Source organism: Symphalangus syndactylus, chromosome 9, assembly GCF_028878055.3.
Source record: "Symphalangus syndactylus isolate Jambi chromosome 9, NHGRI_mSymSyn1-v2.1_pri, whole genome shotgun sequence".
NCBI classification, from domain to species: domain Eukaryota; kingdom Metazoa; phylum Chordata; class Mammalia; order Primates; family Hylobatidae; genus Symphalangus; species Symphalangus syndactylus.
In genome coordinates this window covers 57,894,430-57,910,250 of record NC_072431.2, presented here as the reverse complement: position 1 = coordinate 57,910,250, position 15,821 = coordinate 57,894,430, and the positions used below count along the sequence as shown (strand labels likewise).

The window sequence follows — 15,821 nt, the reverse complement described above, 5'->3', positions numbered from 1 at the left end:
ACCCGCATCCTCGCTACTCTCACTACCCACTTTCCAAACACACCCACCTCTTGACCACCGCAGTCGGCTCAGAGGGCCGACATCTTCAACGTCACACCCGCGAGTCGCAGGGGCCAGCGGCTCCCGGGACTACAGCTCCCAGGAGGTGGCGCGCGGGACTCGCCGGTTGGCCAATGGGGAGCGGCTCTCTTTGCAGCCTCGGTCTCGCGAGCCTATCAGAAGGTGGCAGGACCGGGAGTCGTGTCCTCGGGAGCCAGGGCTGGAAGGCTGAGAGTGGGCGGAGGAAGCGGGGCAACCCTTTGAAGAGAGGGGCGTTGCTTACGCAGGCCTTCCCTGGCCAAGGGGGTCTCGTCCTTAATGATACCTCTTTTCAGCCGGGCGCGGGGTCCCACGCTTGTAAGCCTAGCGAGTGGACAGACTGAGGAAGCAGGATAGCTTGAGCCCAAGAGTTCGAGACCAGTTTGGGCAACATAGCGAGACCCCCGTCTATTAGTAATACCCTTCCTTGGCCGGGCTCGGTGACTCACACCTGTAATGCCAGCACTTTGGGAGGCCGAGGTGGGTGGATCACCTGAGGCCAGGAGTTCGAGACCAGCCTGGCCAACATGGTGAAACCCCGTTTCTACAAAAAATACAAAACCTTAGCTGGGCGTGGTGGCGCGAGCCTGTAATCCCGGCTACTTGGGAGGCTGAGGCAGGAGAATCACTTGAACCCGGGAGGCTGAGGTTGCAGTGAGCTGGGATCGCACCATTGCACTCCAGCCTGGGCAACATAGTGAGACCCCATCTCTTAGTAATAATCTCTCCTGGTTTTTTTTTTTTTTTTTTTTGAGACGGAGTCTCGTTGTCCCCCAGGCTGGAGTGCAATGGCACGATCTCGGCTCACTGTAACCTCTGCTCCCGGGTTCGAGCAATTCTCCTGCCTCAGCCTCTCGAGTAGCTGGGATTACAGGCACGCTCACCACGCCCGGCTTATTTTGTATTTTTAGTAGAGACGGGGTTTCCCCATGTTGGCCAGACTGGTCTCGAACTCCTGACCTCAAGTGATGCGCCCGCATCGGCCTCCCAGTGCTCTCCTTTTCATATGGTGCTTTATAGTTTCCAAGCCCCAGCCCTCCCCTCCACCCCCGCCCCGCGCCCGGCGCAGTTTACAAAGTTGATGGGCAGGCAGGAGAAGAGTTACTGTTGCCACTGTTTTACAGGCGCGAAGGAAGGAACTGCTGTGAAATTGCAGCATTTGCAAAAAGATGAGAAGACATTTAGAAGTTAAAGGTCTCTTTTCAGGGAGCCCAAAATCTTGCATTGTAAGTAGCTCCTATCTAGGACTGAACCCCTGGTGAATGTTTGCAATGCCTGTATTTTGTGTGTTAGTGAATTGGTAAAGAATTTTGCACCTATGGCTTAATTTTGTTGCTTGTATAAAGTTGTTTAATGTCTATGAAAGTTGTTCCAGATGGGCATGGTGGCTCACGCCTGTAATCCCAACATTTTGGGAGGCCCAGGTGAGAGGATCACTAGAATCCAGGAGTTGAAGACCAGCCTAGACTTTTTACCCCGTCTCTACAAAAAAATAAAATAAAATTAGCTAGGCATGGTGGTGCATGCCTGTAGTCTCAGCTACTCAGCAGGCTGCGACTGGAGGATCACTTGAATTCAAGAGGTTGAGGCTGCAGTGAGTTATGATTGTGCCGTTGTACTTCAGCACCTCAGTGACAGAGACACCCCGTCTCAAAAAAAAAAAAAAATGTTTGGTGGATACCCATTCTTTTCTAATATATTTACCTCCACTTAAATTATTTATTTGTTTATTTTTTTGAGACCAAATCTCACTCTGTCGCCCAGGCTGGAGTGCAGTGGCATGATCTCGGCTCACTGCAACCTCCGCCTCCCGGGTTCAAGCAATTCTCCTGCCTCAGCCTCCTGAGTAGCTGGCATTACAGGCATGTGCCACCACACCTGGCTAACTCTTTGTATTTTTAGTAGAGATGGGGTTTCACCGTGTTACCCAGGATGGTCTCGATCTCCTGACCTCGTGATCTGCCTGCTTCAGCCTCCCAAAGTGCTGGGATTACAGGCGTGAGCCACCGCAACCGGCTTGAATTATTTATAAACACCTTTTGCATTTCAATAATTTATTAAATAGATAACACATTTGCATGAGTCAAAATTCAATAGGGCACTTAAAGTCTTCCTCTCATTCTCTTTCTACATTCATTTTTCTCTCTAGAGATAGCCAAGATGACTAGTTTCTTTTTTTTTTTTTTTTTTGAGATGGAGTTTTGCTGGTTGCCTAGGCTGGAGTGAATGGCGCGATCTTGGCTTACTTCAACTTCTGCCTCCTGGGTTCAAGTGATTCTCCTGCCTCAGCCTCCCGAGTAGCTGCGATTACAGGCATGCACCACCATGCCCGGCTAATTTTGTATTTTTTAGTAGAGACGGGGTTTCTCCATGTTGGTCAGGCTGGTCTTAAACTCCCGACCTCAGGTGATCCGCCTGCCTCAGCCTCCCAAAGTGCTGGGATTACAGGCGTTAGCCACCACACCTGGCTCCATAGGAGATATTTTTATGTCTAGTTATTAAACACACCTGGATTGATAAACAGTGTTTGGTTTGTTCGGGCGTGGGGTGGGGAGGGGGATTGCTTGAACCCAGGAGGCAGAGGTTGCAGTGAGCCGAGGTCAGGAGATCAAGACCATCCTGGCTAACATGGTGAAAGCCCGTCTCTACTAAAAATACAAAAAATTAGCCGGGTGTGGTGGCATGCGCCTGTAATCCCAGCTACTTGGGAGGCTGAGGCAGGAGAATCGCTTGAACCCGAGCGATACTCCTCTCAAAAAAAAAAATTTAAATTTTATGTGGAGACACATCCTCACTATGTTGCTCAGGCTGGCCTGGAACTCCTGGTCTCAAGCGATCGTCTCATTTTATGCAAGTTGCAAGTCACCAGCAGCTTGACATCAACCAAGACACTTTGTTTTAGAGACAGAGTCTTGCTCTGTCACCCAGGCTGGAGTGCACTGGTGCGATCATATCTCACTGCAGTCTTGACCTCTTGGGCTCAAAGGATCCTCCCACCTCAGCCTCCCAAGTAAGTGGTGTGTCCTGAGTTGGTTCCTTCAGGTGGATTCATCCTCTCGCTGACTTCAAGAATGCAGCCTCGGCCGGGCGCGGTGGCTCACGCTTGTAATCCCAGCACTTTGGGAGGCCGAGGCGGGCAGATCACGAGGTCAGGAGATCGAGACCACGGTGAAACCCCGTCTCCACTAAAAAATAAAAAAAATTAGCCAGGCATGGTGGCGGGCGCCTGTAGTCCCAGCTACTCGGAGAGGCTGAGGCAGGAGAATGGTGTGAACCCGGGAGGCGGAGCTTGCAGTGAGCCGAGATTGCGCCACTGCACTCCAGCCTGGGCGACAGAGCAAGACTCCGTCTCAAAAAAAAAAAAAAAAAGAATGCAGCCTCGGACCTTTGCTGTGAGTGTTACAGCTCTTAAAGATGGCACCGACCCAGAGTGAGTAGCAGCAAGATTTATTGTGAAGAGCGAAAGAACAAACCTTCCACAGCATGGAAGGGCACTCCAGCAGGTTGCCTCCACTGACTGGGGTGGGAGCTTTTAGTCTTTTATATGTCCCCTCCCATGTCCTGTTTCTGTCCTATCAGAATGCTCTTTTCTCCATCCTCCCTGCGATTGGCTGCTTTTAGAATCCTGCTGATTGGTCCATTTTACAGAGTGCTGATTGGTGCATTTTACAAACCTCTTGCTAGCTACAGAGCACTGATTGGTGCATTTTTACAAATCTCTTGTAAGACAGAAAAGTTGTCCAAGTCCCCACTGGACCCAGGAAGTCCAACTAGCTTCATCTCTCACTGGGACTACAGTTGCACACCACCACACCCAGCTAATTTTTTATTTTTTGTAGAGATTGGGGTCTCCAATTCCTGGCTTCAAGCGATCTTCCCCCCTCAGCCTCCCAAAATGCTGGGATTACAGGCATACGCCACTGAGCCAGGCCAGGACACATCTTTGAGCCTCAATTTCCTCATCTTTGTTAGGATCAAAGTCATTAACATCTGATGTACATGGAAGCACTTAGTTTTTTTTAAAAAACAAAACTTTTTCCAACCGGGCACAGTGGCTCACGCCTGTAATCCCAGCACTTTGGGAGGCCGGGGCAGGCGGATCACGAGGTCAGGAGTTCCAGACCAGCCTAACCAACATGGTGAAACCCCGTCTCTACTAAAATACCAAAAGTGGCCGGGCATGGTGGCGCGCGCCTGTAGTCCAAGCTATTCAGGAGGCTAAGACAGCCTGGCGACAGAGCGAGAGTCCGCCTCAAAAAATAAAAAAAAACAACAACTTTGTCCAACCTGGGCAATATAGTGAAACCCCGTCCCCACAGAAAAATTAATAAAGCCGGGCGTGGTCGCGCGCACCTGGAGTCCTAGATACTTGGGAGGCTGAAGCTGGAGAATTGCTTGAACGCGGGAGACAGAAGTTGCAGTGAGCCGAAATCGCGCCTCTGCAGTCCAGCCTGGGCGACAGAGCCAGACCCTGTCTGTTCAATCCTGAAGGTTCCCGCCCTTGCCGGAGATCGGCCACCGGCTCGGACGCCAGTATTTCCCCGGGATGCGGGAATCCGTCGAGACCCGCTGCGTCGGGCGGGGCTAGGACGATAAACCAGCGAGATGCACCTCACTCCATCAGGCGCCTAGAGAAGCCCCGGAAATGCAGGAAGGGTGCCGCAAGGCGTCGATGACGCACTTCCGGCACGGGATGTTTTCGGTTGCTTGACGGACGGAGTTGTAGGCGCAAAGCTGAGGAAAGGAGAAAGTGTGGGAGACGGGCCTGGTGTAGTGGGGCCCGGTGTTTGGGACCGGAGGGTGTTGAGGGCGGATGAGCTCCTTGGGTTTGCTCTTTCTTCACCTGAAAAGAAGACTCCAGGAAGGCCAGCACATGCCAGAGAAAGATGAATTCCAGCTTGACCGCCCAGAGGCGCGGCAGTGACGCCGAGTTGGGACCCTGGGTGATGGCTGCGAGGTCCAAGGACGCAGCGCCGTCCCAACACGACGGACTTTTGCCCGTGAAAGTGGAGGAAGACTCACCCGGAAGTTGGGAGCCCAGCTATCCCGCGGCTTGGCCGGACCCCGAAACTTCTCGACTGCACTTTAGGCAGCTGCGTTACCAGGAGGTGGCTGGACCGGAAGAGGCGCTGAGCCGGCTCCGAGAACTCTGTCGTCGGTGGCTGAGGCCCGAGCTGCTCTCCAAGGAGCAGATCCTGGAACTGCTGGTGCTGGAGCAGTTCCTCACCATCCTGCCGGAGGAGCTCCAAGCCTGGGTGCGAGAGCACTGCCCAGAGAGCGGGGAGGAGGCGGTGGCCGTGGTGCGGGCTCTGCAGCGAGCGCTCAATGGAACCTCACCCCCGGTGAGAAGCGAGAGGCCCGTTCTGGAGGTGGGAGTGTGGAAAATAGGCGTGTATGGGGTGCTCTGCGTTTCGGAACTTTTTTCCTTATTACATTTCGTGTGAACACTGGGGTGTGTATGGACTTCCTTTCTGTAGGCCACAGTGACAGATACATCCAGGAGATGACTTGAGTTATAGACCTCAGCATAAAGCGAACACGGATTACTGGTTTTCTTTCTTTTTCTTTTTCTTTCTTTTTTTTTTTTCTTGTTGTTGTTCTTGTTGTTGTTTGAGATGGAGTTTCACTCTTGTCGCCCAGGCTGGAGTGCAGTGGCGCGATCTCGGCTCACTGCAACCTCTGACTCCCGGGTTCAAGCGATTCTCCTGCCTCAGTCTCCCGAGTAGCCGGGATTACAGGCGCCCGCCACCACGCCCGGCTAATTTTTGTATTTTTAGTAGAGACGGGGGTTTCACCGTGTTGGCCAGGCTGGTCTCGAACCCCTGACCTCAGGTGATCCGCCCGCCTCGGCCTCCCAAAATGCTGGGATTACAGGCGTGAGCCACCGCGCCCGGCATTGTTTACTTTTAATCTATATCGTATTTCCATTCCCATACATCACAGTGATATAAGTTAAAGAAATATTTTGCTCCTACCTACCCCCAAAATTAGTGTAAATAGTCCACAGAAAGGCTTTTCAGGATTACAAGAGAATGTCAGCCTCGATCTCTGATCTCTCCAAACTCCCTGGTCAATACAAGACTCAAGAAGAGTGGTAGTGCTGTACAGGGACAGCAGGTACTGAATGGGGCTCTTGTGTTGTTTCAGGGGATGGTGACTTTCGAGGACATGGCTGTGTCTCTAACCTGGGAGGAGTGGGAGCGCCTGGACCCAGCACGGAGGGACTTCTGCAGAGAGAGTACGCAGAAGGATTCCGGGAGCACAGTTGCGCCGAGTGAGTGCTGTTGCTCTGCTGGTTTATTGCGGTGTGTGGTTTGTGAAGGGCTGGTTCACTACCATCCCTGAGCCATTATGCCATTCCCAGACTTGGGCTGAGAGCCTTCAGGTGCCTTCTGTAACGCAAGCAGGGGCCTCTGTACTGCAAGCAGGGGCCTCTGTACTGCTAGGTGCTAGATTCAGCTTTTTACTTTGGTTCATTTTTAATGTTTTATACATACAGAAAACTATAAAAAAAAAGATAATGACCATCCCCTGTGTTCACCACCCAAGTTTATCAGATCTTAATACTTGGCCATATTGCCAAGGAAATAGTATGTTACAGCTGTAGGTGAGGCCCCCACATAGCCTCCCTGAAACCCTTCCCCTCTATCCTTTTCCAGAGGTAGCCAGTAAGCTGAGTGTTGTGTTTATGACTTCCATGCATGTCTTATATTGTCTCTACATAGACACGTAGCTCCACGCTGTATATCATTACTGTATGGCTTTTCTTACTCAACATTACATTTTTGAGATTTACTCATGTTGATGCATGGAGCTCTACCTATTTCACTGTCCAGATACACCAGAATTCTATCCATTTCTGTTGATGGACATTTAGGTGTCTTAAGTTTTTAACCATTACAGCATTGCACCGAACGTTCTTGTATATTCTTGCATATTTTTGTATATTTGTTCCTATGTTGGAGTTTTTGAAGAGAATATGCCTAGAGACAGGCAGTAGTCCCCCCCTTCTTGGTTTTGCTTTCTGTGGTTTCACTTACCCACAGTACGCAGTACAATCAAATATTTTAAGACGAAGAGACCACATTCACATGACTTTTATTACAGTATAGCATTTGTTTTTCTTTTTTGTCTTTGGTTTTGAGGGTTTTTTTGAGATGGAGTTTTACTCTTGTTGCCCAGGGGGAGTGCAGTGGTGTGGTCTCAGCTCACTGCAACCTCTGCCTCCCAAGCCAAGCAATTCTCCTGCCTCTCTCTCCCGCGGAGCTGGAATTACAGTTATGCCCCACCATGCTCAGCTAATTTTGTATTTTTAGTAGAGACGGGGTTTTACCATGTTGGCCAGACTGGTCTTGAACTCCTTTCCTCAGGTGATCCTCTTGCCTCAGCCTCCCAAAGTGCTGGGATTACGGATGTGAGCCACCAAACCTAGCTAAGTATATTGTTATAATTAATAGTTACTATTAATCTCTTACTGTCCCTAATTTATTAATTAAACTTGATTAAAGGGATGTACATATAAGAAAAAACATTATAGGCTGGGCACGGTGGCTCACCCCTGTAATCCCAGCACTTTGGGAGGCTGAGGCAGGTGGATCACGAGATCAGGAGATTGAGACCATCCTGGCTAACACGGTGAAACCCTGTCTCTACTAAAAAATACAAAAAAAAAGCCGGGCGCGGTGGCTCACGCCTGTAATCCCAGCACTTTGGGAGGCTGAGGCGGGCGGATCACGAGGTCAGGAGATCGAGACCACGGTGAAACCCCGTCTCTACTAAAAAAAATACAAAAAAAAATTAGCCGGGCGTGGTGGCGGGCGCCTGTAGTCCCAGCTACTCAGAGAGGCTGAGGCAGGAGAATGGCGTGAACCCGGGAGGCGGAGCTTGCAGTGAGCCGAGATTGCGCCACTGCACTCCAGCCTGGGTGACAGAGCAAGACTCCGTCTCAAAAAAAAAAAAAAAAAAAAAAATACAAAAAAAAATTAGCCGGGCGTGGTGGCGGGTGCCTGTAGTCCCAGCTACTCGGGAGGCTGAAGCGGGAGAATGGCGTGAACCCAGGAGGCGGAGGTTGCAGTGAGCCGAGATCGTGCCACTGCACTCCAGCACTCCAGCCTGGGTGACAGAGCGAGACTCCATCTCAAAAAAAAAAAAAAAAAAAGAAAGAAAAACGTTATATATATATATACACACACGTATATATACATATATATACACATATATATATAGGCTTTGGTACTATACACAATTTCAGGCATCATTGGGGGTCTTGGAATGTGTCCCCACAGAGAAGAGGGAACAACTGTATGTTCATCTTGCTCTCCAAAGAGCCCATAACTAATGTATACGCCACCAGCAATACTGATAATTTTTCTTTCTCCATATTCTTGTTAACATTTGCTGTTGGCTGGGTACGGTGGCTCACACCTGTAATCCTAGCACTTTGGGAGGCCCAGATGGGAGGATTGTTTGAGGCCAGGAGCTCAAGACCAGCCTGGGCAACATAGCAAGACCCCATCTCTTTAAAAAAAAATTAATTAAAAAAACAGTAATACATTTTGGCCGGGCGTGATAGCTCACGCTTGTAAATCTCAGCACTTTCGGAGGCCGAGGTGGGCAGATCACGAGGTCAGGAGTTCAAGACCAGCTTGGCCAACATAGTGAAACACCGTCTCTACTAGAAATACCAAAAATTAGCCAGGCCTCTGATGCCTGATGTGCAGGGGCCCTGGCACCCTGCTCACCCACCCATCCCTTCTGCTGCCCTTTGCCTACTCTGGCCACACTGCCTTGCTGCTCCAAAATATGCCAAGCCCCACTGCCTCCTGGTCTTTGTGCTATGTGACCACTCTGCCTGGAATATTCTACTCTAGCTCTGTAGGAAGCAAAGCTTCAGGGCTTTGCTCAAATTGCTCCCTTGTGCCGGGTGTGGTGGCTCACACCCGTAACCCTAGCACTTTGGGAGGCCGAGGCAGGTGAATCACTTGAGGTCAGGAGTTCGAGACCAGCCTGGCCAACATGGTGAAACCCCGTCTCTACTAAAAATACAAAAATTAGCCACGCCAGTTAATGGGCACCTGTAATTACAGCTACTCAGAAGGCTGAGGCAGGAGAATCTCTTGAATCTGGGAGGTGGAGGTTGCAGTGAGCCGAGATCACGCCACTGCACTCCAACCTGGGTGACAGAGTGAGACTCTGTCTCAAAAAGATAAAATAAGAAATAGGCTGGGTGCGGTGGCTCACGCCAGTAATCCCAACACTTTGGGAGGCCAAGGCAGGTGGATCAGCTGAGGTCAGGAGATTGAGACCAGCCTGACCAACATGGTGAAACCCCATCTCTACTAAAAATACAAAAATTAGCCGGGTGTGGTGGCACGTTGCCTGTAATCCCAGCTACTCTCGAGGCTGAGGCAGGGGAATTGCTTGAACCTGGGGGGCAGAGGTTGCAGTGAGCCGAGATCACTCCACTGCACTCCAGCCTTGGCAACAAGAGTGAAACTCCATCTCAAAAAAATAAAATAGCTGGGTGTGGTGGCTCACGCCTGTAATCACAACACTTTGCAAGGCTGAGGGGTGGATCACAAGGTCAGAGGAGCTCGAGACCATCCTGGCCAAGATGGTGAAACCTCGTCTCCACTAAAAATATAAAAAATTAGCCGGGCATGGTGGCGGGCGCCTGTAATCCCAGCTACCCGGGAGGCTGAGGCAGGAGAATCACTTGAACCTGGGAGGCAGAGGTTTCAGTGAGCTGAGATCATGCCATTGCACTCCAGCCTAGGCAACAGAGCAAGACTCCATCTCAAAAATAAAATAAGATACAATAAGATAAAATAAAATATAGGCTGGGTGCTCATGCCTGTAATCCCAGAAGTCTGGGAGGCCAAGGCAGGCAGATCACGAGGTCAGGAGTTCAAGACCAGCCTGGCCAATATGGTGAAACACCGTCTCTACTAAAACTAGCAAAATTAGCACCTGTAATCCACGCTACTCAGGAGGCTGAGGCAGGAGAATCACTTGAACCCGGGTGGCAGAGGTTGCAGTGAGCCGAGATCGCGCCTCTGCACTCCAGCCTAAGCAACAGAGTGAGACTCCGTCTCAAAATAAATAAATAGCGACAGAGTAAGACTCCATCTCAAAATAAATAAATAGGGAGGCTGAGGCGAGCAGATCATGAGGTCAAGAGATAGAGACCATCCTGGCCAACATGGTGAAACCTCATCTCTAATAAAAATACAAAAATTAGTTGGGTGTGGTGGTGTGCGCTTGTAATCTCAGCTACTTGGGAGGCTGAGGTAGAAGAATCACTTGAACTCAGGAGGCAGAGGTTGCAGTGAACTGAGATCAGACCACTGCACTCCAGCCTGGTGACAAAGCGAGACACCGTCTCAAAAAATAAATTAATTAATTAAAATAAAAAGTAAAAGGGGTTTGAGGGTTTAACATTCTGCCAGCACTTGCGTATTTCTTTGTTGCACAAGGATGCAATGGCAGGAATTTGTATTTTCATGTTTCAGGTTTGGAAAGCAGAGTGGAGAACAAAGAGTTGATTCCAGTGCAACAAATTTTAGAAGAAGTGGAGCCACAGGGGCGACTACAAGAAGCGTTCCAGGGGAAGCGTCCCCTGTTTTCTAAGTGCGGCAGTACCCATGAGTACAGGGTGGAAAAGCAGTCTGGAAACCCCTTGCCCCTGAAACTTGAAAATTCTCCTGAAGCAGAAGGACTCAACAGCATCTCAGATGTCAATAAGAATGGTTCCATAGAAGGGGAAGACTCTAAAAATAATGAATTGCAGAACAGTGCCAGACGTTCCAACCTTGTTCTGTGTCAGCACATCCCGAAAGCAGAGAGGCCCACTGATGGTGAGGAACACGGGAAAAAGTGCAAGCAGAGTTTCCACAAGGTGACGTGGCACGTGCTGAAACCTCACAAGTCTGACAGTGGAGACGGTTTCCATCATTCCAGCCTTTTTGAGACCCAGAGGCAGCTCCATGAAGAAAGACCTTATAAATGTGGTAACTGTGGGAAGAGTTTCAAACAACGCTCTGACCTCTTTAGACACCAGAGAATCCACACAGGTGAGAAACCCTATGGCTGCCAAGAATGTGGGAAAAGCTTCAGCCAGAGCGCTGCCCTGACCAAGCACCAGAGGACACACACAGGCGAGAAGCCGTACACCTGTCTGAAGTGTGGGGAGTGCTTCAGGCAGAATTCACACCTAAATCGTCATCAAAGTACCCACAGTAGAGACAAACATTTTAAATGTGAGGAATGTGGGGAAACCTGTCATATTTCCAACCTTTTTAGACATCAGAGACTACATAAAGGGGAGAGACCCTATAAGTGTGAAGAATGCGAGAAGAGCTTCAAACAGCGCTCTGATCTCTTTAAACACCACAGAATCCACACTGGGGAGAAGCCCTATGGATGTTCCGTCTGTGGGAAACGCTTCAATCAGAGTGCAACCCTCATTAAACACCAGCGAATTCACACTGGGGAAAAGCCTTACAAATGTCTTGAATGTGGGGAAAGATTTAGACAAAGTACACACCTTATCCGACACCAAAGAATTCATCAAAATAAAGTGCTGTCGGCTGGGCGTGGTAGCTCACGCCTGTAATCCCAGCACTTTGGGAGGCCAAGGCAGGCAGATCATTTGAGATCAGGAGTTTGAAACCAGCCTGGCCAACATGGTAAAACCCTATCTCTACTAAAAATAGAAAAATGAGCCCGGCATGGTGGTGCACACCTGTAAGCCCAGCTATTCGGGAGGCCGAGGCAGGAGAATCACTTGAACCCAGGAGGCGGAAGTTGCAGTGAGCCGAGATCACGCCACTGCACTCCAGCCTAGGCAACAGAGCGAGACTCCATCTCAAAAAAGAAATAAAGTGCTATCATTTTGATATGTTTGTATGTGACTTGGCCTGTTTCTTTTCTTGTCCAGAACCACATTCCTTGCCATTTGGAGTATATCAGTCAATTATGGATCTTCCTTGAGTATCTCCTACAAGATAGGTTCAATCTGTCCTGAGCCTCATTACAGACTGATAGTTTCAGTGAGTGAGGAATGAGGAAGTAGGGGGCCTTCTGAAATGTGAGCTGGTGCCAGGTAAGAGACTTCTGATAAGAGCCACGCTGACATGTAACAGGGTTCTGTCCTTGTTATCTGCGCTCTACCTTTATGTATTATTTTTGAGACTGGGTCTCGTCGTAGCCCTCCAGCGGGAGCCCAGTGGTGTGATCATGGCTCACTGTGGCCTCGGCCTCCTGGGCTCAAGTGATCCTCTTGCCTTAACCTCCTGAGTAGCAGGGACCACAGGCACACACCACTACACCCAGCTTCTTTTTTTTTTTTTTAAGAGATAGGGTCTTGCTATGTTGCCCAGGCTGGTCTCAACCTCCTGGGCTCAAGGAATCCTCCTGCCTCAGCCTCCCGAAGTGCTGGAATTACAGACATGAGCCACCACACCCAGCCTACCTTTATTTACTTTTTTTTTTTTTTTTTTTTTTTTTTGAGATGGAGTCTTGCTCTGTCACCCAGGCTGGAGTGTAGTGGCATGATCTTGGCTCACTGCAACCTCCACCTCCTGGGTTCAAGCAATTCTCCTGCCTCAGCCTTCCAAGTACTTGGGACTACAGGTGCACCATGCCATGCCCAGCTAATTTTTTGTATTTTAGTAGAGATGGGGTTTCACTGTGTTGCCTAGGCTGGTGGTGAACTCCTAAGCTCAGGCAATCCGCCCACCTCAGCCTCCCAAAGTGCTGGGATTACACACATGAGCCACCATGCCCGGCCTCTTTATTCACTTTTGAACCAAATCTTGCCCACTACAATTATTAATACTTCCTTAAGAATGTATTTTAGTCATTTAAAATTTGCCTTTGGCCTTAGATTGTAGAGAGGGTTTCAACTACTTCATAATCCCCAAAAGATCTGGTAAAGCTCAGTACTCAAAAGAAGCACTCTATTTTTCACTTTCCAGAAAACCTAATTTTGCATAGTCCCTCTTTCTTTCCTGTTCTAGGAGCCTAGGAGTTCAGTTTTACAACTTGCTGATTTTTTTTTTTTTTTTTTTTTTTTTGAGACGGAGTCTCGCTCTGTCGCCCAGGCTGGAGTGCAGTGGTGCAATCTCGGCTCACAACAAGCTCCACCTCCCGGGTTCATGTCATTCTCCTGCCTCAGCCTGCTGAGTAGCTGGGACTACATGCACCCCTACCACGCCTGGCTAATTTTTTGTATTTTTAGTAGAGATGGGGTTTCACCGTGTTAGCCAGGATGGTCTGGATCTCCTGACCTCAAGATCCGCCCACCTTGGCCTCCCAAAGTGCTGGGATTACAGGCCGGAGCCACTGTGCCCGGCTTTTTTTTTTTTTTTTTTTGAGACAGATTCTTGCTCTGTCGCCCAGGCTGGTGTGCAGTGGCATGATATCGGCTCACTGCAGCCTCCGCCTCCCGGGTTCAAGTGATTCCCCTGCTTCAGCCTCCCGAGTAGCTGGGACTACAGGCACTCACCACCACACCCGGCTGATTTTTTGTAGTGTAGAGAAAGGGTTTCACCATGTTGGCCAGGATGGTCTCTATCTCCTGACCTCGTAGTCCGCCCACCTCGGCTTCCAAGTTTCTAATCATGCCTTGATCTTTCCAGTGACCAGCCCCCAAGCTGAACCCATCGGAAATCCAAGAGTTGCCTTATTAGAACAAAGACATGCATCACTAAGGAAATTCCAATGGGTTTAGTAGCTGCGTGTCAGGAACAAGTGTCAAAGACCAAATATTATAAGAAAAGATGCTCTTAGCACCCTTATCCCTCAGGAATTCTCCAAGGTTTGGGGAGCTCTCTGCTAGTCACTGAGAGTGAAGACCAGATACATATTTATCATATCACAAGGCTTATTACACAAAATTTGAGTATTTCATGCAGAAGTGAATAAAATAGAACATAAGAATCATCTCCAGTAAAGCAAGTGTGCTTGTCCTTTCCAGGTCCTGTGAAAATGAAGGGAAGAGGGTGTCTGTTCAGCTCCACTAGGGGTTCCCACCATCACGGTCAGCAGACCCCTCTCTCCCTGATGCAGGTGAGCTGGGGCACGTGTAATAGAGGCCTCTGCTTGAAGGAGTATCATCAGGAAACAGCAGTCAGGGCACTAGTGGCCCCTGAAAAACACAGGGCAGAGCCCCGGGTCTCGTCTGGGTGTAGGTGATAGTGGCTTCTCTTCCTCTAGGAACTGTCTGGAAACTGAAGGTTGTCTGGCCTGGACAGCACCTACACCTCCCTCTAAGTTTGAAGCCATCTCAGGATGGCTGTGCTTTGGATGTGACTCTTCATTTTCTGTGGCTGAGTCTCTCTAGATTTGGCAGTTCCCTGTGGCTCAGTGAATTAGAAACAGTTCTCTCCTGTTTGTACTTTCTTTAAACATGAGGATTAATCTGAGTGACAAGTGCCTGAATGTCTGAACTGGTCATCAGAGAGAATCATAAATACAAACTATGTTTTTGTTTTTTTTTTTTAAAAAAAGGTCTCACTTTGTCGCCCAGTCTGGAGTGCAGTGGCGTGATCTCAGCTCACTTGCAGCCTCAACTTCCTGGGCTTAAGCGATCCTTCCACCTCAGCCTCCCAAGCAACTGGGACTACAGGCACACAACCACCACACCCAGCTAATTTTTGTACTTCAAAAATATGAGAGAGGCCAGGCACAGTGGCTCATGCTTGTAAGCCCAGCACTGGGAGGCCGAGGCTGGCAGATCACGAGGTCAGGCATTCAAGACCAGCCTGGCCAACATGGCGAACAAAACCCCATCTACTGAAAATACAAAAATTAGCTAGACATGGTGATGGGCACCTGCAGTCCCAGCTACTCAGGAGGCTGAAGCAGGAGAATCGCTTGAACCCAGGAGGCGGAGTTTGCAGTGAGCCGAGATCTCACTGCTGCACTCCAGCCTGGGCAACAGAGCGAGACTCCATCTCAAAAAAAAAAAAAGATGAGGTTTCACCATGTTGGCCATGCTGGTCTCAAACTCCTGGGTTGAAGTGATCTACCTGCCTCAGCATCCCAAAGTGTTGGGGATTACACGTGTGACCCACTGCACCTAGCCTGAGAGCAATGTTTGTTTGTTTTTTGACATGGGGTCTCTGTCGCCCAGGCTGGAGTGCAGTGGTGCAATCTTGGCTCACTGTAACCTCCACCTCCCGGGTTCAAGCAATTCTCCTGTCTCAGCCTCCTGAGTAGCTAGAATTATAGGCGCCCACCACCACGCCTGGCAAATTAGAGCAATTTTTAATACAGACATAGGATGATGTTTAGGATATCAAAATAATTTAAATGGATCTCTTATTTTGCTGAGCTCTAGGGAGAATACACTCAGCTCAACCTATTTAAACTGAATGTCAGAACGTGCTTAGAATAACTGTGGAAACAGAAGGGATATGGCTCCTCAGAGAACATAATTGACACTTTTTGAATACAAGTAGTTTATTTGCTGGGGAGAGGTTGCAACACTATAGGGAAGGTGGAAGAGACAACCTTGGGTGAGTGCCTGTGTGCAATTCATGGGGAACCTCTGGAAACTAAAACACATGCTTCAGAGTTTTCCACACATGGGGAGATGGAGAATTTGGTGTTTATCAAATTCCCATCAATGATTGGCTGATGGCTGCTCCCAGGATGTCTTATTACCCCACAGGCCACAAGGTGCAGACACAGTCAGATGAAGCCCACAGAAGGTGTAAGGCCAGAGGGACTTCGGCAGG

The 15,821-nt window shown here is 49.3% G+C and overlaps 2 protein-coding genes across 23 annotated transcripts in view; one reads left to right on the top strand and one right to left on the bottom strand.

Annotated features, from left to right (window-relative positions):
* ZKSCAN5 (zinc finger with KRAB and SCAN domains 5) overlaps positions 1-4,727 on the bottom strand; it is a 40,538-nt gene extending 35,811 nt beyond the window's left edge. For 3 of the 20 annotated variants that reach the window (XM_063646132.1, XM_055292408.2, XM_055292407.2), the window contains exon 1: positions 48-547. The gene's annotated coding sequence lies outside the window, so the exon portion shown is untranslated. Of the gene's footprint in view, positions 1-47; positions 548-4,431 lie in introns of those variants that run through there. The other 17 variants (XM_063646135.1, XM_063646150.1, XM_063646140.1 and 14 more) reach the window with 14 other exon arrangements.
* Positions 4,728-4,755: 28 nt separating this feature from the next.
* ZNF394 (zinc finger protein 394) lies at positions 4,756-11,975 on the top strand. Of its 3 annotated transcripts, none has more exons than XM_055292430.2 (3): positions 4,756-5,420; positions 6,226-6,352; positions 10,590-11,975. In XM_055292430.2, the coding sequence occupies exons 1-3, from the start codon at positions 4,965-4,967 to the stop codon at positions 11,690-11,692; spliced, it is 1,686 nt and encodes a 561-aa protein (XP_055148405.1). In that variant the 5' UTR covers positions 4,756-4,964; the 3' UTR covers positions 11,693-11,975. The 3 variants fall into 3 exon arrangements, with proteins under 3 accessions (XP_055148405.1, XP_055148409.1, XP_063502232.1); XM_063646162.1 differs by having other exon boundaries at positions 4,767-5,447; XM_055292434.2 differs by lacking the exon at positions 6,226-6,352.
* The last annotated feature ends 3,846 nt before the right edge of the window (positions 11,976-15,821 follow it).